The 25,070-nt window shown below is 38.0% G+C and overlaps 2 protein-coding genes across 6 annotated transcripts in view; one reads left to right on the top strand and one right to left on the bottom strand.

The window, feature by feature from the left end:
- Window positions 1–4,786: 4,786 nt before the first annotated feature.
- Window positions 4,787–13,836, bottom strand: suds3 (SDS3 homolog, SIN3A corepressor complex component). Of its 2 annotated transcripts, none has more exons than XM_014989785.2 (12): window positions 13,618–13,836; window positions 11,284–11,353; window positions 11,149–11,204; window positions 10,600–10,671; window positions 9,908–9,927; window positions 9,656–9,812; window positions 8,755–8,850; window positions 8,601–8,662; window positions 8,486–8,507; window positions 7,651–7,756; window positions 6,749–6,833; window positions 4,787–5,075 (listed from the first exon to the last, which is right to left on the bottom strand). In XM_014989785.2, exons 1-12 carry the CDS (start codon window positions 13,727–13,729, stop codon window positions 4,977–4,979), a joined length of 957 nt encoding a protein of 318 aa, XP_014845271.1. In that variant the 5' UTR covers window positions 13,730–13,836; the 3' UTR covers window positions 4,787–4,976. The 2 variants fall into 2 exon arrangements, with proteins under 2 accessions (XP_014845271.1, XP_014845272.1); XM_014989786.2 differs by lacking the exon at window positions 13,618–13,836 and adding an exon at window positions 12,073–12,224.
- A 1,160-nt stretch (window positions 13,837–14,996) lies between these two features.
- taok3a (TAO kinase 3a) overlaps window positions 14,997–25,070 on the top strand; it is a 61,835-nt gene continuing 51,761 nt past the window's right edge. Inside the window, exon 1 of one of the 4 annotated variants that reach the window (XM_014989787.2) lies at window positions 14,997–15,205. The gene's annotated coding sequence lies outside the window, so the exon portion shown is untranslated. Of the gene's footprint in view, window positions 15,206–15,250; window positions 15,449–25,070 lie in introns of those variants that run through there. The other 3 variants (XM_014989793.2, XM_014989794.2, XM_014989792.2) reach the window with 3 other exon arrangements.

Below are 25,070 nucleotides of genomic sequence, written 5' to 3' on the forward strand. Positions count from 1 at the left end.
CAAACAGGAGCTTAAAATGATACCATCATCATTAGCCAATTCTCTTTGAGTTAACAAAAAGCTGTGGGGAAATAAAACAGGAAAGTTAATGTGCACAATGCCAACCTCAAACATACTGAAACTTTTTTCACAACTTCACAGTTATTGTTAAAGCTCCTCCAACTGAAGTTGAAATCAGTTCTTTTAAGTTTGTTTCTTTGTTTTGTTTTGAAAAGTGGAGGATCAAACTGGAAGCAGAGCAGTTTTTGGGGCAAATCCAGCAAAAACTTCTTAAAATACTTCTTATTCTCATCAGCAGCTCCCTTGGCAGTTTCCAAAATGGATTATTTAACTCTGATGCACACTTTGTTGCACAACATCAAAAGACAAAAAACAAATACTTTATGAGCGTATGAAGAATTTATTCATTGACCTGAATTTGAAATGAGCAGAAGCTTCTTGACAACTTTATGTTTGAAATGATCACAACATTGTGATGGGATTAGATCAGCTAGAAGAAGATGGAGTTTACTTTCGAAAAGAAAAAATGGGAACAGGTCTAAAAAACAGAAGTCGTACAATGTTGGGTGTTTAAAACCAAATTAGCGTTAACCCCCAGATGGAAAATGTAGTACTGGCAGGAGATTGATCTTTCCACAGATTGTCTCATATTACACTGTCACAACATAGTTACAATTTTAACAAATATGTAAGAGAAACAATTTTTAACTGCTGCTACTTTACTCTATCAATTTAACTTCAGGATTCCAGATGAAAAAACGTAAATATATTCTAGAAAGTTCCTGCTGGAGTATGAAAATCCAGTAGCTACATTCACCAGACGACAAGGTGAAAACAATTCTGGCCACAGTTACCAAATGACTCAGTGTGGCTTCGGCTCGCCTCCGTAACCTCAGGTCAAATATCAACACTCAGATGAGGATCTCGCATTCTAAATGAATTCCTCTCCCACTGCAGACCTGCAGGAGGTTGATAAACTGGGCGAACAGGAACTTGCATGCGTACACAAATGCTCAAAGAACTCCCAAGGACCAACATGGCATCAATTTAATTCTGCCCACCGGAGGCAAATCAAAATCTGCCTGGGTCCAACTCGTTTTCCAGCAGATAATACGGGGGGAGATGCAGCTCTCCTTCCTGCAGCCGTGTATCACTGTGCTAACATGCAGTGCACCGAATGCTCAAAACAGGAGGAAAGAGATGAAAGAGGGAGTTAGCTACTGGAGCTGGAGTCGGTGGGAGACTTTGAGGAGGATTTTTCTATTGATGCCCCTGGTGACTTTTTACAGCACACAAGCAACAGCCGGCTAAGAGTAACAGCTCCTGTGAGGCTTACCAACACACCTGAAACCACAGCTGAGGCTTTGTAATGACTTCTCATCACTGAGGACCGGAGAAATCCCTTCTTTTGTTTTGCACATGGCAAGTGTCAGCTGGAGTTTTACACACTCAGGTGAACAGATAGTGTGCGAGAGAAAAATGGATTCATCACCAGAGGACCGCCTACATGCTTAACTGCTCCTCCCGTCTCCCCTGCTTACTCAGCATATTGATTCTAGCAGCATATACACCTACCTGAAGTAAACGTGTGGGTGTTATACACTCCCAGAGAGCAAGAGACGGCTCATTTAAAAGGCGTGGATTTGGACAGGAGCGTCAGTGCTGCAGTTTATTAAGTGTGACCATAATAAGACAGCAGAATTGGTCAAGTTGGACAACTCTGGGTAAACCTTATCTTACCATCGGCTCATAAGCTTTATGGTAAAGATACAGATAATTTTGCAACTGAGCCTCAGTAATAGCATTATGTAGTTTCATGGTTCCTTCATGTAACTTTTAGTATTTAACTGCTTCTGCTGTTTAAAAGCATTTTTTATTACTTTCTTCAAATTCTTAAGTTTATATCCACTAAAATTCCTGTTTAAGTTATTTTTAAAGGCCTGTATGAAAAAGTCATGGCATTATACTCCTTAATTCACAACATTTGAGAAGAATAGATGCACCTGTTGTGAAGGCCACACCTTAAAAGTGGCAGTATTATACATTTTCCAGGCATATAGTGCCGATTTATAGCACAATCAAGTAACTATGATAATTCCAGTTGTTATAAAATGTTATTTAAATCAAATATGACTCAAAAGATATTTGACTTTGTAATTTAATGCATTCTTTAAGAAACTCTTGCTCTTTCTGAAACTCTGCCTTCAGGAAATTGTCACATGGCTCCTCTATTAAACCTTTAACAACGTTTTCACCAGAATTGCACGGAGAAGCAGCTTGTATAATGAGCTCAGCAGACGCACAGTTCCACCAGGTGTTTGCTAATTGCTGGCAACTAGTCTCAAGGAGCTGAGTAAGAGAATCATTTCTTGGCACAGAAAGGTAATTGTTTCTATACTACAAAACATTTAAAGAATAACAACAATTCAATATTTAAACATCAAAATATTTTGCTCAAAAATTGGAAATAAACATTGAGTCTGAAATGAGGAAGTCATATTGTGTCTCCACTATGTCACAGCTCCTAATGCTAAATCTATTGAAACGTACTGCCTAAAATGACTAAAAACAACATCCAGGCCCCAACATACGTCACATTATTCGTACCAGTGAATTTTACTGTGCCCTTAACCAAGGGTGAGGCAGGTGATGCAATAAAGAAAGCAGACAGGCATCACATTGACTATCAGCTCATTTCATATCATCACCAAAGACTGAGCAATCACACCCTGCGGCTTCCAGACAGCGAGCCTTTTCACGTGAGCCTCGCATTTTGTGCGGTGTGGAAAATAATTGCCCTTCTTGCCAGGCGGCAGCGTCATTAAGTCAGAGGAAAAGTGAGACATGCCATCCGGTTAAAATGATAGGACACACAGGAAGGAAATGGCAGGCTGTTCAGCTGGCAAAGACCTGCGCTGAATGCCAAACATTTCAGCTGTTTACCAAGTGGAGAGATGGCTGAGAGAGGCTGTATGACTGGACAGGAGCTGTGAGCTGACTGGGTCACATTGATTATATGGAGACGCTGTCAAGTCCACGTGATGTCCAATAAAATATTCTCTCTCTACTGAGCTAGAAGGATATATTCAAATGCTTGTCCTTGACACAAAAAAATGATCTTTTCTAGATGCTATGTAATATTTGAGGACAGGAAAGGGATCATCAGACCAAAGAACCTGTTTAAAATATTCACAGCGCTTCACTTTTTCCTCATTTTGCTATTCTAATTACAAACTGTATTAAATTAACCCCTTTCCTACAAATTCTATACACAAAAATCCTAATACGACAATGAGGAAATAATGCTTTTGAGATTTTTGCAAATTAAAAACAAATATCAATTTTTCGTATAAAAAATAGAAAACCAAGAAATCTGCAATAAAGCTCAAAATTGAGCTGTTTCTACTTCTAATTCTTTAACAGTTTCAATAGTTTAAATTGAGTCCACCTGTGGTAAATTTAATTGATTGTAAAAACAGTCCTCCGTTACACAGCCAAGGTTTGTGATGAGTTTAGTTTGACATTCTGACCCCACCACATAACATGTGTGATGAATTTAATTAAGCTGTTCAATGATTATAAGACTAACTGTAGAGGATTTAGAATTACGTCTTCAGTGTTTCACCCGTCACCTCCGTACATCCAGAACAGTTTATTGATGATAAAGTGATCAACTGAACACATTCCTGAGATTAATTTATCAATTATTTTAACAAAACCAAGCTTACCTTATAATGAGGTCAGTCAACAGCTACGTTTGCACTTTGCTAAACTTTGCCAATATTCTACAAACGTCAAAAAAGGGAAACAATTAAAATCACATAGGAATAAGCGTGTTCCTGCAACATTAAAAATATGCTGCGCCATGATCCTCCAACTTCCTGTCGTCTTCTTCGTGGTTTGCGCCAGTGGCAACATCCGGATGTTGGTCATGTGATTTGTGTGACGCTGATAAAGTGTTGCAGTTTTGATAAGTCCAAAAAAACCACCTCATCCTAGTGCCAAAACGAGTTTTTTTTTTAAATGGTGTGTTTCTTAATCAAATTTATTTTCAAAATGTCAATTTACTTAGTTATATAATTGAAACACATCTCCAATCATTAAACAGTAACTAAAACTGCTTAAGGCGTGTCGTTTAGTCTTGGCACAAAATACTTCACTTCAAGAATTACACCATCATTAAATCAGAGACCCTTCTTAAAATTATTAAAAAGCTAAATTATTTTAATGAAACAAAAATAAGTGAATCACCTGAAATCCACATGCCAACACAGCTGAGTTATTCCAAACTGTTTACATACGGAGAATGTAACATGAAATGACAAAATACATTTTTACATGAGACAAAAAACAGGTTCAGTATAAGTGGCAATCCATCCATCATCTTCTCCTTATCCGGTGTTGGGTCGAGGAGGCAGCAGCCTAAACAGAGAGGCCCAGATTTCCTTCTTCTCATCCACTTGGAAATGTAACAAGTTACTTATACTGTAGGCATCTGTACAACAAGCAGTTTTTGTTTACCATTCCAACAGGGATATTCTTGAAAACGACTAGTTCAGGTGGGCGGGTCATACCTAACAAGCAATAATTCTTCACAACCTTCTCTGTTAAAATTGACACAGCAGATTCAGTTGGCAAACAGTTGCTCATTTTGGAAAATGTGTTTTACCTATTTAGTATAAAAAGCAAAGACAAAGTCAAAGTGGTTCCAAAAACATGGTACATAGTCACAAAAATACTGGAAACCAGTAAGCGCCTTAAAAGACAAAAACAAGAGCTCTGAAACTCTGCATTCATGTTTTATTAAGAAAATTGGGGTAGTGTGTATGAAAATATTAGGTACAAATAAAAGCCACATGGTAAAACTGAAAATGCACCAACAAGGGAGAGAGTGGATGATTGAGTGAGTTGGTGGTTAAACGGCAGGACAGATAAATGAACAGATGGGGTTGGGTGGGGCGGAGCCGGGGAACATTTCACGCAGCAGACCGTCGACGGATGACAAATGTTCCTCTCTGCAGCTGTCCTAGGTAGATCCTCATCTTTGTACTGTCGCTCGTCTTCCTCACCCAAATCTGGACAGCAAACACAGAAGGAGAGGAAGACCTGTCATTTATCAATGTCATGAAAGGATGTAGTGAATATCTGCACATCATGTTTAGTTCAGGCATACAACTACAAATAAGTTACATTTCCTAGTCTTAGTGTTACAGTGCTGGTTAGTGGTCAAGGTAAAGCAGGACTAAACCACGGTCCAGTTGGGTTTTATATCATATAATAAAATAAAAATAGTCTGGTCTCGATTCAAGATTCAACCTCAAGATTACAAAAACTGAAAATTGTATTAGTTCCTAAATATATCACAAAGCTAAAATAAAAATTATTTGTTAATTTTGTTGCTTCCCTAGAATTGAAGAGAAAAGATATTGGCCGGATGCTGATCATCAAATGCCACAGTTTTATCAATCATCTCTGAGAGAAACCACAACTGTAAAAGCATCTGATTTAGCTGTGTGTTGGTATGTAGAATACAGCTGTGGGTTTAAAAAAGAAGACCTCAGAAAAGGTAGTTGCCAATCCTCCCAGGAGCGGAGGATCTGGCAAATCCTTCTCAAGGTCAGAGTGCACGGTTCAGAGAAATTGCCAAAGAAGAAGAAGGTTAGCATGTTCAATGTTAACGCTTATGTTAATAATAAAGACTCAACAAGCTTGACTTAAAAAGCCAGTCCTTTTCAAGTAGGATTTGATAGCCTGACATTAATTTGCAAATAGAGAGGAGAAACCATAATAAAGTATCTTGACTGTAAGACACAGAGCGACACAGCAAGCACTGTGTTGGAGGGGTGATGATTTCAATTATAAAATACTTTAATGATCCCAATTGGAAATTAAACGTTGTTGTAACTCATTAAGTGAAGATTCTTCAAAAGAAAAGCCAAGTAGAATGGCCAGAGCAAGAGGAGAGACTGATGCTGCTAAAGGTGCTTCAACAAGCTGAGTCACGGTGAGCAAACAAAGCCTTTCCTTTATGGATTCATCTTAGTCATTTCTGGTGGGTATTTGTATTCACTTGACAGTAGCCTGAAATCATTTTCATAGTATATGAACTACATTAATTTACTATGTTACTTTATGTAAAAATCATACAAATTGATATGGGTATAATGTAGGTGATGATGAATAAAATGCATAAACTTAGGCTCATTTCTAATTTATGAACTTATTGGAAAGTACATTTTTGTAGCAAATTGTCTTCACACAAAAAAAAATACTTTTAGTAAACACATAACACAACAGTGGAACAGAGTTACTTTTTAACTACCGACACCTGCAAGTTTAAAGGATGCAACCAATTCAGCTAATCAGCCAAGAAATTAAGTAAATTACAATCCAACCACCGTCGACAACGCTTTACATCTCAGCTATAAAGGCTGCCCTAGATTTGAATTTTCCTTGTTCATTTAAAACCCATAGCTTCAGTTAGTCATAAAGAACAGAACATTTCATCAGCTGTTAAAGACAAAGGAGCTGCCAAATGACAAGATTAGAAATTTGCATTAGCATTTGACCTAAATTACAACTAAACCACTGAGTGAGCAGGGCTAATCACGTAGATCGTACTGACTGGTACGCGCTGGTACACTAAAGTCGATTAGTCATTCTTGTACTAAAAAAGGTTTTAAAGATCACAAAGCAAATGTAACTTAAAGAATTAAGTGTAGTAATAACATGAATAAATTAAACTTACCTCATTGGTCCCAACTGAGCTGATGACACAGCTAATCTTTGTGTTATCCTTTGATTCCAGGTAAATGGCTTGACTCTTATGGTACCTGTCCCAGTACAAAAAAAAAAAAAAAAACATCAATTTGACTCAGTCGTAGTCAAGGAAGGAGACAGCAAAACGTTGCAAAAGTAGCTTCATCAACCTAAACAAACCACATTTATCCTGAGAAAGCACCAAATAAATAATTGGATTAAAACATCCAAACAAAAAGTCTGGATATTTTTCCAAAAGGCTCCAAACTGTCAACGGACAAAGCGGAGCAAGAGAAACAGATTGGTGCTGAAAATATTTGATCATTAAGAGCCTACTGAAGAATAATGATGCATGCATCTCCCTGTGGCGCTTTGAGACAGCTTTCTGTCGTCGACGTCTTCTTCAGCCGCGAATAAATGAGACTTCGCCTTCAAAGGGATACAGCTCGCACCTCACAACTTGCTCCTCTCAACTTTCCGTGGCTACGGCAGCAGCTAATAGGGCAGAATTCTATTATCTTCTTCGCCTTTGAAAGGAATAGATGTTCTGACATTTCTGATTCAGACCTCCACTCTCAAACAGAAGGGTGTCAGGGCTGAGTCTGGTCAAGGATTCTTATTATCTTTGCATATAAATCAAAGGAGAGTGCAACACTGGTTGCTATGCAGACACATTACCCAAGAGGAGGTTTTCATGTTTATGTTTGATTCAAGCATTGGTATACATTCAGCAAAAACTGATGCAGTTTTCAGTAGCCTGAAAAACGTTGAAGACCAAACACGTAGCAATGGGGCCATCTAGTGGTGGCAGATGTAACACGGGAGCAACTTAAATTACATCCTAGCAAACAAAGAGTCATGCTTTCTCTGATAACAGAGATAAAATCTCACCATCTTTTATCATAGTAAAGTTTCCCTTCCTCAATGCGGGCCTCGTAACGCTGGGAGGGGTTCTCCATGGGAGCGGAGGGGACGTGCTCAGGAGACGAAGGAGACACTGGACATGGTGACACAACCAGAAACATTACAAACACGCAGAAAAATCAGTTATATAAACAGCAGGTTTGTGTATCTGGTTTTGTTGAGGGGCCTCAGTTTCTTAACTGGATGTGAAGCCAGTTAAGAAAAGCCATAACAATTTCTCTTTTTGATTGTTCCAAATTGAATAAATTTTAGTCAGGCCAACAATGAAATAGATTTAATCAAGAGTATGCTTTGCTTGACCCTTAATATGCTATTATGGGAATAAAAATCCTCATTTTGTACCAATGTCTTGCACATTTACTCCTTCCATTTCATACGTTGGAATACATAAAACCCAACCAGGTAGAAAGCCTCTCCTTCTCCCCCCAGACATTGCCAGTATTTGCTGCATAATGAAGGTTTTTCCAGTTGGGTTTACAGTTGAAACCCAAAATAAGCTATTATTGACATGGAGGGACATGATTTTAAACGTAATCCATATTAATCATTGAAATTCAAATGTGACTGAACTAAAACAATTCTGCAATTGATAATAAAAGAACATTTAAAAACTTAATTTTGTCTTTATTCAGGTTTAACTTGTTTGAATTTAAAAAAATGTTCGCATGGAAATGTGACAAGAAAGGAAAATCAGAAGAAATCTAGATGGAAAATGTTTTGCACTACAATGAATATCAAGCAGTTCCCTTAAAATAAAGCTTTTAAAAATAATATTAGCCATTGAAGATGAGTTCTGACGTACCTGGTCGTTTCGGTGACTTTAGCTGTAAAACAAAAAAGAAGTGATGAAATTATTTGAAATCAATTTTGCGAACACATAAAATTTATGTTAGAACTTCTGTGAAAACAGGACAAACCTTATTAAGTGTTCTTAGGTCTTCCATTATCTGATCATCTGTTAATAAATAATTTAGCTGAGGTTTGAAGAGTCAAGGTCGACACGTCTTGCATTTTAATACATGGACCTATATTCTTATGTAGCTAATTGTACAGAGTTGATGGGAAGGATATCTGGTGCTGGTTTCCTTCGCTTGTCAGGGATTGGGACTGGATCATTGGGCCGCCTCCTCAGCTTCCTCGTCATAATGGGTTTCACCTCCATCGAGTCTGTTAATGACAGAAAACAGGATAATAATATTATCATTATACATTTTCAACCATAACTTGTTATAAACTATGCCAGCTCTGACTGCATTCCTCTGACTTCCTTAATGCTCTTTAGAGATTTGAGTTCCTATCATAGTAATGTATTCTGGATTATATGGAACCATCTCATTTAAGTCAATATGTCATGAAAGGGGATAAAAAATGCTGAATGTGATGCTATCAGAAACTCATCCTGCTGCTGCTGTACTCTGAGGTAACCAGTGGTATTCTAACGTACAAGCTGTCAAGTTCCATAGAAATGGTCGAAGTGAAGAAAAGTGAAATACGCCTCCTGCAAAACCAAATTACAAGCTGCAATGTCAAAACCAGGAAAAGGAACATCAAAAGTCAGATTTACAGAGGTGCAGAAGAAAAAGAAAAACTGCTGTCAGTTCCTGAAAATTACTTTCTTCAAGCAGTATTAACAATGACCTAGCATCTTATTTTTTTTACAGTAAAATGATTTTAATGTACAAAAAAGATCACTTCTTGTTTCAATTACTTGAAAATCCTAACACATTAGTTTAAAAACAATCAGTTCTTCTAGCTATCTTTTCATTTAGCGCAGAAGATTAAAGTTTTAATGCAAGAAAAATGCTGACATTGAAAAGTATTTGAGAAAACTAAACAAAACAGAAATCTGGATTTTCCATGTTTGTTACTTTTGCCTGACAACTGGATATTATAGTCCAAACTCACTCAAAATATGCATTTTATTTACCAGTATTTCAATCCTTAATTAGCAAACGTATTCATGTTTCCTTACCACCTGTTAGCTCCATTGTTAACTTCTCATTCTCAATCATCTTTTTCTTTTCCTCCAGCTCTGCGATTAGGTTTTCTTTCAGTTCAACTTTTTTATCATCAAACTCCTTCACCGCTGCCTTCTTTTCTTTTATGTAGTTCCTCTCCACCTGTTCTGTCTGCAGAAATTAAGCAGACAGTAACCACGCCTGCCTTTTAACTGAAGGGAAAAATAAAAATACTGAACCTTTTTTTTTTCATCAAATCTACTTACCTCAAGGTGAAGAAACAACTCTATAAAGAAAAAAAGAAAAAAAAGATCACAATTTCAATCTACAGTATGTGATCAAGCTCAAAGCTCTATGGATCGACATAGTTAGTTTTCTTGTTGTGTTGTGAAATATTAATCACGTTTCCATCAAAGAAAATATTGAATATTTTGGATCAAAAGCAATTCATGAACTAAAAACTACTGAGAACCAAAATGAATTTCTGTTGCTGTAGGATGCCGATTGCATCAACCTGCCGCCTCTGATGGAGTAGATCAGCTGATCTTGATTCTTCTGGGATAGGTCACACATTTTTAATATTTTATATTGCATATTTACTGTCATATGAAAAGTTCTCCACATGTGAACTACTACTGACAATAATAATTTCCTGATGAACTATATTCTCCAGGCAGGACATATAATGTTCTTGTCTAACAGCAAGATCATAAAAATGCTAAATCACATCTGAGCTAGTATGCATTTTACATGACCAATTAATAAACTTAGATTGCTGTGACTGGAAAACATTTTTCACACCTTTTAAGAGAAAAACTCATCCTACATTACTTCAACATGATCTGGTTCATCTCCTGGTGGACATTCAGATAAAACACCCACTAAAGTACAGATTACTCCAAAACATAACCCGCTCTGAATATGGATGCATCAACATCAAAACGTGTCGTGTTCTTGCCTGCATTTCTTAGTCTCTCTTTGTACTGCTGGTCCAACTTCTTCATCCTTTTCTGATATTCCTGCAGAGTACCTGCAAGGACAAAAAATAAAAAATAAATCAGAACTCTGTCTTTCTGTGTTATCCCTCATCTTACTAGCTGTTTTAATTCATTCTGTGGAAGACTGAACCTTGGACTTTTGTAGCTTTGAAAGAATAAACTCTACATTTCAAAAAGCGACAAAAACAGCACAACACATTCAACAATAGTTTCAGTCTGAACTCAAAGGACTCTGTGGGAGCAGCTGGTGTGGCTACACAACTGCAAACAGCACAGTCAGCAGCTCAGACACAGTGAGCATTCATAAACAAAAGGCAGACTAGATTATTATTTCTCATATTTAGCTGTTTGTTTCTTTTTCAGTTTTTGACCAAGAAGGCGTACTTATTTGAAGCTTTCTTTTGGTCGACATTGTGTCTAGGTTATTGTAATTATCATGTAACTAAATGTAGATAAAATGCACTCGTTTTCTGACATTCACTGAAAATAAAAACTTTATTTGCTACTACCTTCCTGCAGCTGCTGCAGCTGTCTTTTTAATGAGGCCAGCTTATCCTGGTACATTCTGCAAAGAAATGAACGACACAGATCATAATCAGAAACCTTTAATCTAAATTTATAGCAAGAAAGGATCATTCTCTTACTGTTCCTTGATTTCCACATAGTCCTCCTCATCATGTTTGGCAAGATCTGTCTCACTTGCATCTTCTGTGTCTGGAAGCAAGAATGACAGGAACTGAATTAAAATACTGAACTCTAAATTAAACTAACACACATATTTCAGGAGTTTTGTCAGCATGTTCGCAATGATTATCTCAGGCAGATTAAAGAACGTGCGTGACTCTAGTGAGGTAATGGTGAACATCCTTTCTTAGGATGCCCTCGGATGTGTTTGAATGGGAGATCACGTCCACATTTGTGAAACAACACGAGAAAAAGTTCGGCTAATGTAAATGTGGATAAAACCAGAAGTGCATTTCAGTGAGATTAATCAACCGACATTATCAATAACATTCCATGTCATTTCAAACTTTTAGCATTTGCCGCATCGGATGATTATCAGCTCATTTTAGTGGTGGTGCTGTCAGTCCACCGGTAACTTAAAAAAAAAAAAAGACGCTAACGCTTTTCACCGATGCTAAACGTCGTGTCAAACTCAGAAGCAAAGTTTACAGACAAGAGGCGAACTGAATCGGTTAGTTTTTATCTCAAAAGACAGAGAGAAAAGAAAGAAAAAAGGCCAAGTTAAGCTGACACAGCAAGTTTCATTTTCAGTTAGCATTTGTGTGCTAGCTGAAGTTAGCTCCGTCTGCTGTTAGAAGAGTAACCCGGCTGTAGCTCACAAGGACATCAGAAACACACCAGAAGGAGCAAAACTACATAAAATAAACCAAGCTGTTCGTCTGGAAGTCAGCGTCAGAAGACTAGCGAACCTTGTAGTGTTGTCATCGCCTCGTTTTGTTTCTTGCCTTGCTTTAATAGAGATTCACCGCAATCCGTCTGGTCTGAGTGAGGAGTGTGAAAAGGGCACAGCAGTGGACACAGCAGGCAGGGCCAACCTGTCAGCGCTCACAGCTAACGTCACCGAGCTCAGTGGCTGCCTAATTATCAGTGCTTATCATGAGCAAAAACTACTGGAGAGGGGACAAATAAATGATCACTAATATGGCAATGAATGAAAAAAGTTATCCCGTAATATTCCCCATCTTGAATACTGCTTCTTATTACATATATTGATAAATAAGTTTCATACGGGGTGATACAGTAGTTACAACGCATTAACAAATGGTACGTTAGAATACCCTAAAGTTATTTTTTATTTTCCTATGAATACATTAAAATTACGCTAATCGTTCAGCACAAAATCGGAAAGTATTTTTTTCATTAATATGCTCTGAATGCTGTACAATAGCTTTATCCTATTGATTAAACGCAACAAAACTAGCAACTCCCAACATTTTCAGTTCATAAACCAACAGCATCTAATTCCACCTACACACCTGTTTAACTCAAAATCAGCTACACTAGTAGCTGATTTTGAGTTAAACAAAAATCAGGACACATGCCTCTATAAAAACGTTGAAGTACATTTTCTCTCATTTGTCCTCTTATGTACTACAGCTCTTTAGGGAGGAAAAAAACAACACAATCCATCAGAATCAGCAACTCGAGACCTCAAAATCAGTCGGGGGGAAAAAAAAAGCTTGCATATCTAATAAATACCTATTATGAATTAAACACTAACCTAACTGAGATTGACTAGCTGAGGTTAATCTCTCAGTGATCACCAGATCAAACACTGAAGGACACGTTTTTTCTCATCTTTATTAAAATGCAACAAGACTGAAAAGTCAAGTTTCTGATCCGTAAGCATTCATCATATTTTCTGATCAGTATTTATTGGATTTAAGTCTTTACTATACGGAAATTTCACATTATTCTAACGAAAATAAATACATATTTTTCCTGATATTTTATGTTTAAATATTTTCAGTCCAATCTCTTAACAGTGAAATAAATTCCCGCTAAACCTGTCTTTACTATAAATAACCTTAATAAACTTACACACTATCTAAATGCTCACCGTCTAAATTGCCTGAATGGGTTTTCCGTTCTCACTGTCGAGTATAAAACATGCGGCTGAAGGAAAATTGTCTAAAACATGAAAACCACCCACTTTTTTGTTGCAAATAATCATCTGGGTGGAGTCTATAGTTTGAAAGGGCACGTTAGCGAGTTACTGTACAAACAAATCGTTGTTGATATTACTAGCTATGGGAAGTAAAGGCAAAATTTACCCTAAACCAAATCACACATTGCAATTTAAAACACCTATTAGCAAAAGTAGTATTTTGAAACGCCTGGTTTGAGATGCGTATTGCTACATTTCTGCAAGAACCGCTCATTTCCGTTTCTTTTCCAAAGATTAGACGGAGCCCGACAGTTAATGTGTTGCTGAGGATTCCTTTAAACGTTACCTTCTTCTGAGTCTCTTCCCCTGAAACTTCGGTCATCATCGTCATCCACGCTATCGAGTTCCTCTTCGTCGTTGTAATAATCCACCATAGGAGAAATCAAAGTGGAAGCCATTTATCCGTGTGGATGTAAACAAACATGAAATAAACAATCGATTTGTGTTTTGCAGGCTTCTTGAAACTGCGCCTACAACTGACAGGACCTCTGTATACCAAGCTGTCCACGTATATGCCTGTACACAATTTATGTAAAAAAAATAAAATAATATAGGGTTACGCTGACTGTATTGAATAATTTAATTTAAGATAAGACAAACTGTGTTTCATAACAACGTACGCTTGACAAAAATAATATATTTATTAATTGTTTCAAGAGCGCTGGAATCTATGTAAACGACCAGAATGCCGATTAGAAGATGGGAACTCCGTTTCATTTTTGAGATCCAAATAGTTTGGCTCAGCTACCAACAGGAACTAACTGTGTCGGTTCTCAAATGATTCATTATCTCATATTGCTACTAGTTTTGATTATGAAGGTCATGTTTCTGTATTTAATTGTACAAGGGACACATCACAACTGTTACCATGTGTGGCACATCTTTACAGAATTTACCTACATTTGTTAACGAAAAATAATGCTTTCAGGTGAAAAACTGGGTCACATCGTTCATTCAAAGAACTGGCAAACTCACATGGCTCGGTTACTATCAGCACATTTTTAATAAACTTAATTTGGCTTGATCAAGTTTGGTGTGATTAAAAAAAAGACACATCACCAGCTTCAAACTTCAGATTGAGCCTGGATGTTATTTTGACTCTCCTTATTTTAAGCTGTTATAGTTAATAGTAATTTTTTTAAATACAGTTCTTTTTCTTCCTTTTTTAAATTGCAACCTTTAAAATACAAATATGCAGAAAACGTAATGGTTTTGTTAATCTGAATACAGGTTTTTAAAATTTTAATACAAATTAAGTGGCCTTTTTTTACTCTTACTTGAGTTATTTCATGGATAACTATATTTACTTGAAGTTCCTCGTTATGACAAAAAAAACTTAACTTACAACAGCAGATGGCAGCATTGCATCGAGTATATTTTATTTCTTTCCTGGACTTGCAACAGAATCGGGTATGACTCAGGTCATACATCTTTAATGATTTGCAAAGAAAATAAGGTGCAAGCTTTCTGATCATTTATTTTTATGGGAGGGATAGCTTTGTTTTCGTTAAAGCAACTTTACTCTGACGCTAAATATGTGCATTTGATCTTGTTAAACGAGCACAGACCATCTCAATAATGTATGAATATATTAGAAAAAAAAAACTTAAGAAAGAAACCCAAAGCCTGTAACGCGCACATCCTCCAGCGGTCCCCTCAGCAGGCAACTTTATTTCCGCCTGCCTGTCAAAGTAACTGTCAAACACGAGCGAGGGGTTGTTCTGCTCTCCCGCGGCTCCGTCATTCAGGAAGTCTAGACCAACTGACAGCACTTCGCGAAGTCGCACCGACATCTTCAAAGTCGGACTAAACACTTTCTGAAGTACGCATTATCTTTTTCTTTTCTTTTTTAACCTGGACGACTTTCACAAAAGGTGAGCGGCTTTCCCCCCTTTGATGTTGCCACCGTTTGTCAGTTAACAGCTTGCGCTAAAGCCTCGCGCTCTCAAACTGAACTGACACTTCCTCTCGTGTCTGCGGCTAAGCTACTGTAGCTAAATGTCAGAGGGTAAAAAAAAAAAAAGTGGGTTCTATTGAGTACATTGAAGTTGGAGATGGTCACCGTCGTTTTGGTTTTGCTTCGGCTTGTTGTCTGAACGCCAGTCCACTCAGAGGTGGTGAGTAGGTAACACACAGACACCAGCATCGCTGGGTTTAAAGTGCGTAGGTTTGTCTTTTTAATGGTCATAACGAAGTGTTCATTCTCGCTTCTCTGCACCTGCTCATAAATATATTTATGTTTATATAAGGAAAAAAGCTACGCCGAAATGTGCATGTTTTACACCTGGAACTGACGAGGGAATACGCTTTGGTGTTTGGTTTGCTCCTTTTGGAGGGGGTGAGTACGCTGAGCCAACGGGTGACAGGTTGTAGTGGAAGTGTAAAGCTGAGGGGGGGTTGTAAGACGACAATGCGACTGGATGTTGTGGGAACTTGTCCTGTGTGTAATTTTAGCACTGTCATGCAGTGCATTTCGGTGTGTAACATCAGAAATGACTGTGGTACCTTCCATTGTAGCCTGCCTTGTTGTGAGTGAGATTTTACTATCAGTGCGTAGTCACAATGGATATTGAGACAGCAACGTCCGCCACAACATGACCCCGAACCTCATTTTGGTTCATATGTCTGCGCTCGTTTATCAGTGTTTATCATAGTATTTTTATGCACTTAATTTTAGGTCAATGTTTCATTCGTTGTCTGCGACAATAATAATAAAAAAAAACGCACGTCATTTATTTCGTACTTGAAATAATTTTCTCATGTCGTCACTTGCAGACAGACTTATGCTTGCTTAAATTTACAGCTTTGACAAAACGTTAGGCATGCTCGACGCTGTGGAAATGGCAGATGTAGATGGCAAGCTGAGCACTAAAACCCAATCTGACCCAACATGATGTCATCTCTTGTGTGAGTGAGCGGGAGGCAGCAGGAGCCGCGTTACAGAGCTAAACTGTGTCATTTGTAAAGATTTATTTTAAGAAGCCTGCCCACGGAGTTAAAGACAGGAATCAACAGAAAGAGCTGTAATCCTTCACTATGACATTGAAACTGCATGTCATTCAGATTGATTTACGGTATTTTTAGACATTTTGTTTCCACTTTGTAGCTTAACAGGATTGCAGTAGTTGAAAACAAATGTAAACTCAATTTACTTCCTTTGCATAATAGGCTGGTGCACGGTTGGCTGGAAAGGATGCTGCTCTACCTAAACACATACAGGAAATTGTATGTTTTTTTTTCTTCTTCCTCTTGAGGTTTATGATTTTCCTAGTAGGTTTCAAAGCACAGTTATGTGGGTCCTTTCATATCTCCTAGTTACCTTTTAACCATGCCCTCATAGTCGGAACAGAAAGTGACACACTTCCTTGTGATATGCAGGGCAATTCATTGTTTATGATCCTAACTTGACCGTGTAATTTGCAAATAAATGTTGCTCTGTCTTATTCTGATTTTTGTCAGTGTACTGGGGTACATATTATATAGTGTAGAACAGCAAATATAGAGATTCTGTGCCTGATTTTTCTATCACCGATTTAGTAAGGGTATTGATTCAGATTTTGAATGATAAATGTCAATCTTTTATTTTACTTCGTTGCAAAATTGTGTGTGTCTTCTCAGAATAGGTATAGTAGAACAAAAAGATGATTTCTATTAAAATGTCCAAACATAAAAAAAAATATTTCTGCATACCTGAGTATCTACAAATACTGTTTTGTACATTATCCTACAAGATTATGTAAAACAAAGTTTTATATTCTTATCCATTTTAATGTTAATTTCATGTGTTGCCTCTACACATGAACCTTTGTGTTGTGATCAGTCATTTTTTTATATTACGACCAGAGGCAACATCACGCTGTTTGTGTGAGAGAGCAAGATTTACACAGTAACAGAATTTTACTACTTTAAGACAAAGACTTGATTATTGAGTTGATATTTCAAAGCATCTTTGCCCCCAGATATTAGCGAAGTTAGTGTTACTAAAAGCAACTGCTATGTGTATTTCCTGTAGAAAAGTTTAAACTTTCATGAGATTTCTTAATCCAGACAGAATTTGCTTAACAGGGGAAGCCAGAGCAACGTTGTTGTCATATGTTCACCTTTCTGTTATCTGATGATCTACTGTAGCTGTCTGAATGAACAGCCAACATGCCTTTATTGAAAATATTCTTCCTTTCTAAAAGATTTTTAACATCTTTTGTCCACACATCTGCACTGCATTTTAACATACCTTTGCTAGCTAGCTAGCTTTATGCATCCATCATGGATTAGTGTAAATTTATTTCTTGTTAGCTGAACAAAGTTTGTACATTTCTGTGGAGATATGGACCTTAAATTGTATTCATAGTGGTCTTAAAAAGGTCTTGTAACATCTTAAATTTGAGTTGATTTCTCAGTATTTTAGTCACCAGATTTAGGGTTAAATAGTCTTTTAATTTCATTAGCATTTTCTTGCCACATGATTTTCCCTATCTGCCAAAAGTATGAATAATTTTGGGCTTCCATATATAATTCCACAAACTCCATGATCTTGTTTAAACCAAGCCACCAAATTATTTGTACTTGCAGTCATGTTGTTATTGTGTCCCAGGATATTAAGTAGCAACCGGAATGCTTTTGCTTTGATGAGCTGTGATGAGAACACAGTTACTAAGCAATATGGTGTTATTGCTACTTTGTTACTGTTTGATGCCAAGTTTTAAAAAAAACCTTGTTTGCATCTATCACTTCCTAATAACAGGAAGCTACAACAAGAACAGACTCTTTTATAACACACTTTGAAGACAGAAATTTGTCCTGAAGTAGGTGGCTCAGTTGATGTGAAGGAAGGAGTGAGGCATCATGGGAGGTTCAAATTGAGCCACCTCGGAGCTATCAATGGAGGGTGCCAGAGAGCCCCTTTTGTGAATAGGGTCAAAGCTGGGGTGTCCCAGGCAGCACCCCCACTACTACCCTCATTGTTAGCATCTTATGCACAGCCTCTGTGTTTCAGGTGTTGCTTATCTAAGCTCATGTTGTGAGACGGTTGACTGTCGAGTTTGAGTTGCCTTTGCAGCGATATCACAGTATCTTTTAATAAAAAAAAAAATGTAATGTTTCCCTACTGGCTAATACAAAATTAAGCAAGCCTAAAAACAAAATTGCTCATGTAAGGTTACTGCAGCCTGTGGCATTGACATTATTACTTTGCATAGACAGACACCACAAATGGATGAGTAACAAGATAAAAAGCATGTTTTTTGTGCAATGGTGGTATTCAGTAAAAACAATTTCAGCTCTTGAAGTCTAGAGGTTTTTATAATAATTTTCTTAAAGCTTAGGGACACTGCAAAGCTTCATGTAACTTAAGCAAAAAAGGATGTGGAAAGATGGGATATCATTAGATTACTTAAAATTGTTCATCCTATGCTATTTTGAGACAAGTCAGATCTAGTTTGGATCTGGGATGGATGGAAACCAATAGGATTTGATCATTATTGTCCTTGGTCACCAGGGTAAATACTATTAGCAGAATAAGCTGATGAAATGTTTTTCTCTGTTGTAAGCATTTAAAACGTAGAGGAACATACTGAAAATCAAAGCTTGTAGAGTTATGTGTGAACCATGGGTTTAATAGTATACAAACAGATGGCATGTCAAATCTGAATTCTTGGTCAAAATTTCACTGCTTCAGAAGATATATTCAAATTGATTTTTTTTTTTTTAATTTTAGAAATTCGTTGTTAACTGCAATTATTAGCAATCTTTGGTGTTTTATTTTTTATTGGTCAAAGTGGGAAATTATGGAAGTTTTTAAATATTACAATAACTTTAAAGGAAATATTTTCTTTCTTTTTTTCTACCTAATAACATCCTTCCTAACACATCTGATACAAATTTTAATTAACTTTCTAAATATAAACAATAGGAAAGCATCATGCCACTGCAATGTTTTTCACCTGAACTGAAAACAATGTACAGTGGGGAGAACAAGTATTTGATACACTGTTGATTTTTCAGGTTTTCCCACTTGCAAAGCTTGTAGATGACTGTAATTTTTATCATAGGTACTCTTCAACTGTGAGTGATGGAATCTAAAACAAAAATCCAGAAAAATACAATGTATGATTTTTAAATAATTAATTTCCATTTTATTGTGTGAAATAAGTATTTGATACACCAGAAAAATGAAACTTAATATTTGGTACAGAAACCTTTGTTTGCAATTACAGAGATCAGACGTTTCCTGTAGTTCTTGACCAGGTTTGCACACACTGCAGCAGGGATTTTGGCCCACTCCTCCATACAGATCTCCTCCAGAGCCTTCAGGTTTCGGGGCTGTCGCTGGGCCACATGGACTTTATGCTCCCTCCAAAGATTTTCTATTGGATTCAGGTCTGGAGACTGGCTAGACCACTCCAGGACCTTAAGATGTTTCCTACGGAGCCACTCTTTAGTTGCCCTGGCTGTGTGTTTTGGGTCGTTATCATGCTGGAAGACCCGGCCATGACCCATCTTCAGTGCTCTTACTGAGGGAAGGTGGTTGTTGGCCAAAATCTCACGATACATGGCCCCATCCATCCTTCCCACAATATGGTGCAGTCGTCCTGTCCCCTTTGCAGAAAAGCATCCCCAAAGAATGATGTTTCCACCGCCATGCTTCACGGTTGGGATGGTGTTCTTGGGGTTGTACTCATCATTCTTCTTCCTCCAAACATGACGAGTGGAGTTTAAACCAAAAAGTTCTATTTTTGTCTCATCAGACCACATGACCTTCTCCCATTCCTCCTCTGGATCATTCAGATGGTCATTTGCAAACATCAGACGGGCTTTGACATGCGTTGGCTTGAGGAAGGGCACCTTGCGTGCACTGCAGGATTTTAATCCTTGACGGCGTAGAGTGTTACTGATTGTTTTCTTTGAGACTGTGGTCCCAGCTCTATTCAGGTCATTGACCAGGTCCTGCCGTGTAGTTCTGGGCTCATTCCTCACCTTCCTCAAGATCAATGATGCTCCACGAGGTGAGATCTTGCATGGCGCCCCAGACCGAGGGAGATTTTCCGTTATTTTGTATTTCTTCCATTTTCTAATAATTCCACCAACTGTTGTTGCCTTCTCACCAAGCTGCTTGCCTATTGTCCTGTAGCCCATCCCAGCCTTGTGCAGGTCTACAATTTTATCCCTAATGTCCTTACACAGCTCTCTGGTCTTGGGCATTGTGGAGATGCTGGAGTCTGATTGATTGAGTGTGTGGACAGGTGTCTTTTATACAGGTAACGAGTTCAAACAGGTACAGTTAGTACAGGTAATGAGTGGAGAACAGGAGGGCTTCTTAAAGAAGAACTAACATGTCTGTGAGAGCCAAAATTCTTACTGGTTGATAGATGATCAAATACTTATTTCACACAATAAAATGGAAATTAATTATTTAAAAATCATACATTGTATTTTTCTGGATTTTTGTTTTAGATTCCATCACTCACAGTTGAAGAGTACCTATGATAAAAATTACAGTCATCTACAAGCTTTGCAAGTGGGAAAAACTGAAAAATCAGCAGTGTATCAAATACTTGTTTTCCCCACTGTACTTGTTTCTTTCCACATTTCTAGGGGCTAAAAACAATTTGTTCCATTTTTCAAAGTTAGTATTAGTAGTGTTGGTTATCTATGCTATAGGACCAGAGCCTATCAATATTAAAGTGATGCTTCCAGGCTTAATGTTCTGCAGTGATATGATAACATAGGCATGCTGCCTTAGATGACAAGGAAAATGTTGCTCTCCCTACCCCCAATTTCTCTTGCACTTGCAGATGTGCTCATGCGTACTGCTTTTAATGATGATTTCAAAAGACAGCAAAACTCTGCACTGCTACAAGATGTTGGTCTTGTGAAGTCAGCAGGAGGAGAACCAGCGTATATATTTGGTAACTGGATTAATCAACAGCTATAATGGCACCTTTTGTTGTAATAGGAATTTTAAGAGCAATATTAAGCCATCCTAAAGATGGCTGTAATTGATTTGATTGATCATCTCGTAGTTTTAAGGTCTTTTATTCATTCTACAATCAATTCATTCATTGTTTCATGTCTGCAAATGCTCTTGAGTTTAAAGGAGCAGTATTATGTAAAATTTACTTTTGAGCTTTACATCTTGTTATAATGTTATTCTTTCATCAAAAATAAACCTGGAGTGTTGCCTTGATTCTTTCATGTATGTTTGAGAAGTCCTTTAATGTCCTGTGGCAACCATTCAGTTGTGCAAAACACCTGGATGGGACAGAGCATCGCCTTCGAAGACGAAGCTCCTTTTCGGAACTGCAGTTTTCAGGTTTCCGAGCTTCAGCACTACAGACCACCTCTTTCCCGTGTTTCCTCACTCAGCTCCTTCAGACTAGCCAGCAGAAGTTAGCCAATTCCTGGTTGAACTGTGCATCACCTCAGCACATCAACTGAGCTCAGCTGAGCTTCTCGGTGCAACGCTGGTAAAAACATTAAAGGGTTAATAGAGGAGAGATGTGATGACTTCTTGAGGGTGGAGTTGCAAAAAGAGCAAGAGTTTCTTAAAGAGACAGAGGCCCAGTTTCACAGGATTACATCACAAAGTCAAATCTCTTAAGTTATATTTTATATATATATATATAGCATTTTTATAACAACTGTAGGTAAAATATTTGATTGTGCTATAAAATGGCACCACATACCTGGAAAACACATAACACTGCTGCTTTAATGAATAATTAGAGACAATTTCTTCTGCTTGGTATTCCTAGATTTAATGGAGACAGTGCATTCGCACCACTGAATGTAATCCCACTCATCGGAAAAATGTAGAATGGGTCCAGTCATGACTCCAGCAGCTGATGACCTGAGTCACAGTCTTGGTTCTCTACATGTTGTCTCAGAGGGAAAGAAACTGTGTTGCAGCATAAGCACACTGATCAAATACCTTTAAAGTGACCGTTCCACCTCTGCTGTTCACTCAACACCTTGTAATGATGACAAACCGTCTTGGTCTGAGCAGTTGCTTTAGATCTTTGGTCACCTGGAAGATCAAGCTGTCATCCTTTGAAGTTTATTCTAATGAAAATGTTGTGCACATGAAAAGGAATTCATTGCAGTTTATTTCATGAAAACCCATTTGGGGGCACATGATCACCTGTAGGGACCCTCTGTTTTTTTTGTTTGTTTTTTTACAAGCGCTCCTCTGGCACATCTGGCTTTAACACACAATTTATTGTCATTTTATACCATATAAAATAAGAAATATCGCCCTGGTAAACACACCTCTCGAGCACTACATATTCTGTTTTCCATTGTTTTTTCTTTCTTCAGAATTTGTTATAAAAGAGGCATTTTGGAAAGTTGGTTGCAGTGGGTGTGGAAAGTTGGGATGAGTGACTTCATTACAGCCCTCTATTACAAGAATGTCTCGAATCCTCTGGGCCAAGTTGCAGCTGTGGCCATGAGTTGCCCCCCCGCGCCTCTTTCCTCTCCAATGTTGTCTCTTTTGAAACCTCATCATGTTTGGATGCATTTGCCTCCTCTCCAGCGCTGTTGTGAAATCTCTAAGCCTTTATCTTTTCCTTCATGACTAGGCTAGCTCAACATGCTGAGGAATTATGAGCAGCTATTCCCATCAGCCAAACGTACATCACCATTGGCGACTGTTGATTTGTGTTATATCTGCCCTCCACCACTCCTCCGGATCTAGGGCTTATTTTAGCTCGGCAGAGAGAAGGAAAAGGCTCAGACGCGAGTATTTTTGGAAATACTTGGTAATAGGGCTCTTTTAAAAAAAACATTCAAAGTGTCATGTCATAGCCCTACAATTTGTTTGTTCTGCTGACTTTCCATTGCATCCTTCAGGGATTCCAGTGTGCAACACTAGCTTAGCAGAGCTGGGCATGTCAGCAAGGCTTAGGATGCATGCTTATGATGGACACGTCTGCTGATGTGAGTGGGGATGAGGTAATGTGCTGTACCACACTGCTCTAATTTGGGAGCAACCTTTGACTAACACACATGCTTCTTTGTCTCATAGCTATAAAAAAGTCAGTTTTACTCTGCAACCTTGAAGGTACAAAGTAAAAAAAAAGATTGTTCATTGGCCAACTGAATTTTCAGGTTTGTTGAGGCCGTTATTTTTTTCAGTGGGAGCATTATCCAATGACTGTTGATCATTTACAAATGATTCTGGGTTTTGAGGATGATTCTTTTGTTTGTTTGTTTTTGGCGCTATCGGCCAACTCTGTAGCAAAGGCTTGAAAACTCCTCGTCTGTCAGGCTACCACAGTGTGCGCCAAACCCACCCCCATCCCCCCAGTCCCAAGAGAATGTAGGCCTCAGCCCAAGCTCTGTGCGGCTCTAATGCTGTAACTGGACAGCCTTCATTGGGTCAAGTGGAGATTTGCTTCGGAATCTAGGGGAGATTTTGTAATGCTCTCACCAACCACCAGTGTGTCAGGATAAATACAAGTTTGAATAATTGGGGAAAAAATGATTCTGTCTTTGGCACAAGATCACAGATTTTAAACAAAATGCAACAACATGAAGGCAAGAAGTTGAATGTCAGGAACATGTCTGGTCTTAGTTCTGTTCTTTGCTGGAAATCAGAGATTTGTGGCCAATTCCTGATCTATCTTTTTTTTTTTTTTAAGTTTTGTCCTTCCTATACAGATATTAATCCATTTGTAAGTTTTCTTGTCATAAAGCTTCAGTAATCATTCAGTACATTGGAAGCAAATGCAGATAGTGCAAAAAGTGAGGGAGCACACATTGTATTCGAGAATTTAAAGTGAAGAGAATTTGGAGTTCAGTTTGTAAACTAAATGTAACATTTTATATTAAATTTATTAGGGAAGTTAGCATTATTAAAATTGACATTTTGTCCCTGTAGAACACAGGTGTCAAACTCCAGTCCTCGAGGGCCGGTGTCCTGCAACTTTTAGATGTGCCTCTGCTGCACCACACCTGAATAGAATAATTAGGTCATTAGCAGGACTCTGGTGAACTTACCTACACAAGGAGGAGGTAATTAAGCCATTTTATTCCAGTGTTTTGTACCTGTGGTACATCTAAAAACTGCAGGACACCGGCCCTCGAGGACTGGAGTTTGACACCCCTGCTGTAGAACATAGTCGTTTTGGCCCATTTTCCGCCAGTTTCCGAGTAGTGCCACTATATTTTATTTTTTGCATTATGCTTATGCATAGTGTTGTATTAAAGTAATTCACACCTCATGACAAGCTCCTGATCAGTACTGTGATGGACTGGCGACCTGTCCAGGGTGTACCCCATCTCTCGCCTGAAACGTTAGCTAGACATAGGCTAGAGATAGGCACCAGCATCCCAAGGGTGTAAGAAAATGGATGGATGGAGAACAGCAAGTAACGCAAAGGAAGCGTGTTTGTTTTTGTTGAGCATTTTTGGTGAGTGTCTCCTCACTTTCATTTTTTCTTCTTCTCTGTAAATCACTGAACTTTGCGATGTAGTCGTAAAGATAGAGCTGGAGCTGAATGCAACTGAAAATATCGTGCAGTGTTTGCCAAGCTTTATTTGACCTTTGAGATTTCCAGAAGACTGCCAACATTTCCAAATTCAGCATGTTCCATGATGGGCAAAGGTCGAAAGCACAAAATCAATAAAATAGAGAAACTGTGGTGAGATCTCACATCTCTCTGCTTTCTCTGATTTCATTTGTAATCACCTTAATGGCTCTGAAAATATCAAACCTTGAGATTTTTTTTCTTGCAGACCACA

This window comes from Poecilia mexicana, unplaced genomic scaffold, assembly GCF_051168715.1.
Source record: "Poecilia mexicana isolate PSO_F unplaced genomic scaffold, ASM5116871v1 scaffold_9, whole genome shotgun sequence".
Taxonomy (NCBI): domain Eukaryota; kingdom Metazoa; phylum Chordata; class Actinopteri; order Cyprinodontiformes; family Poeciliidae; genus Poecilia; species Poecilia mexicana.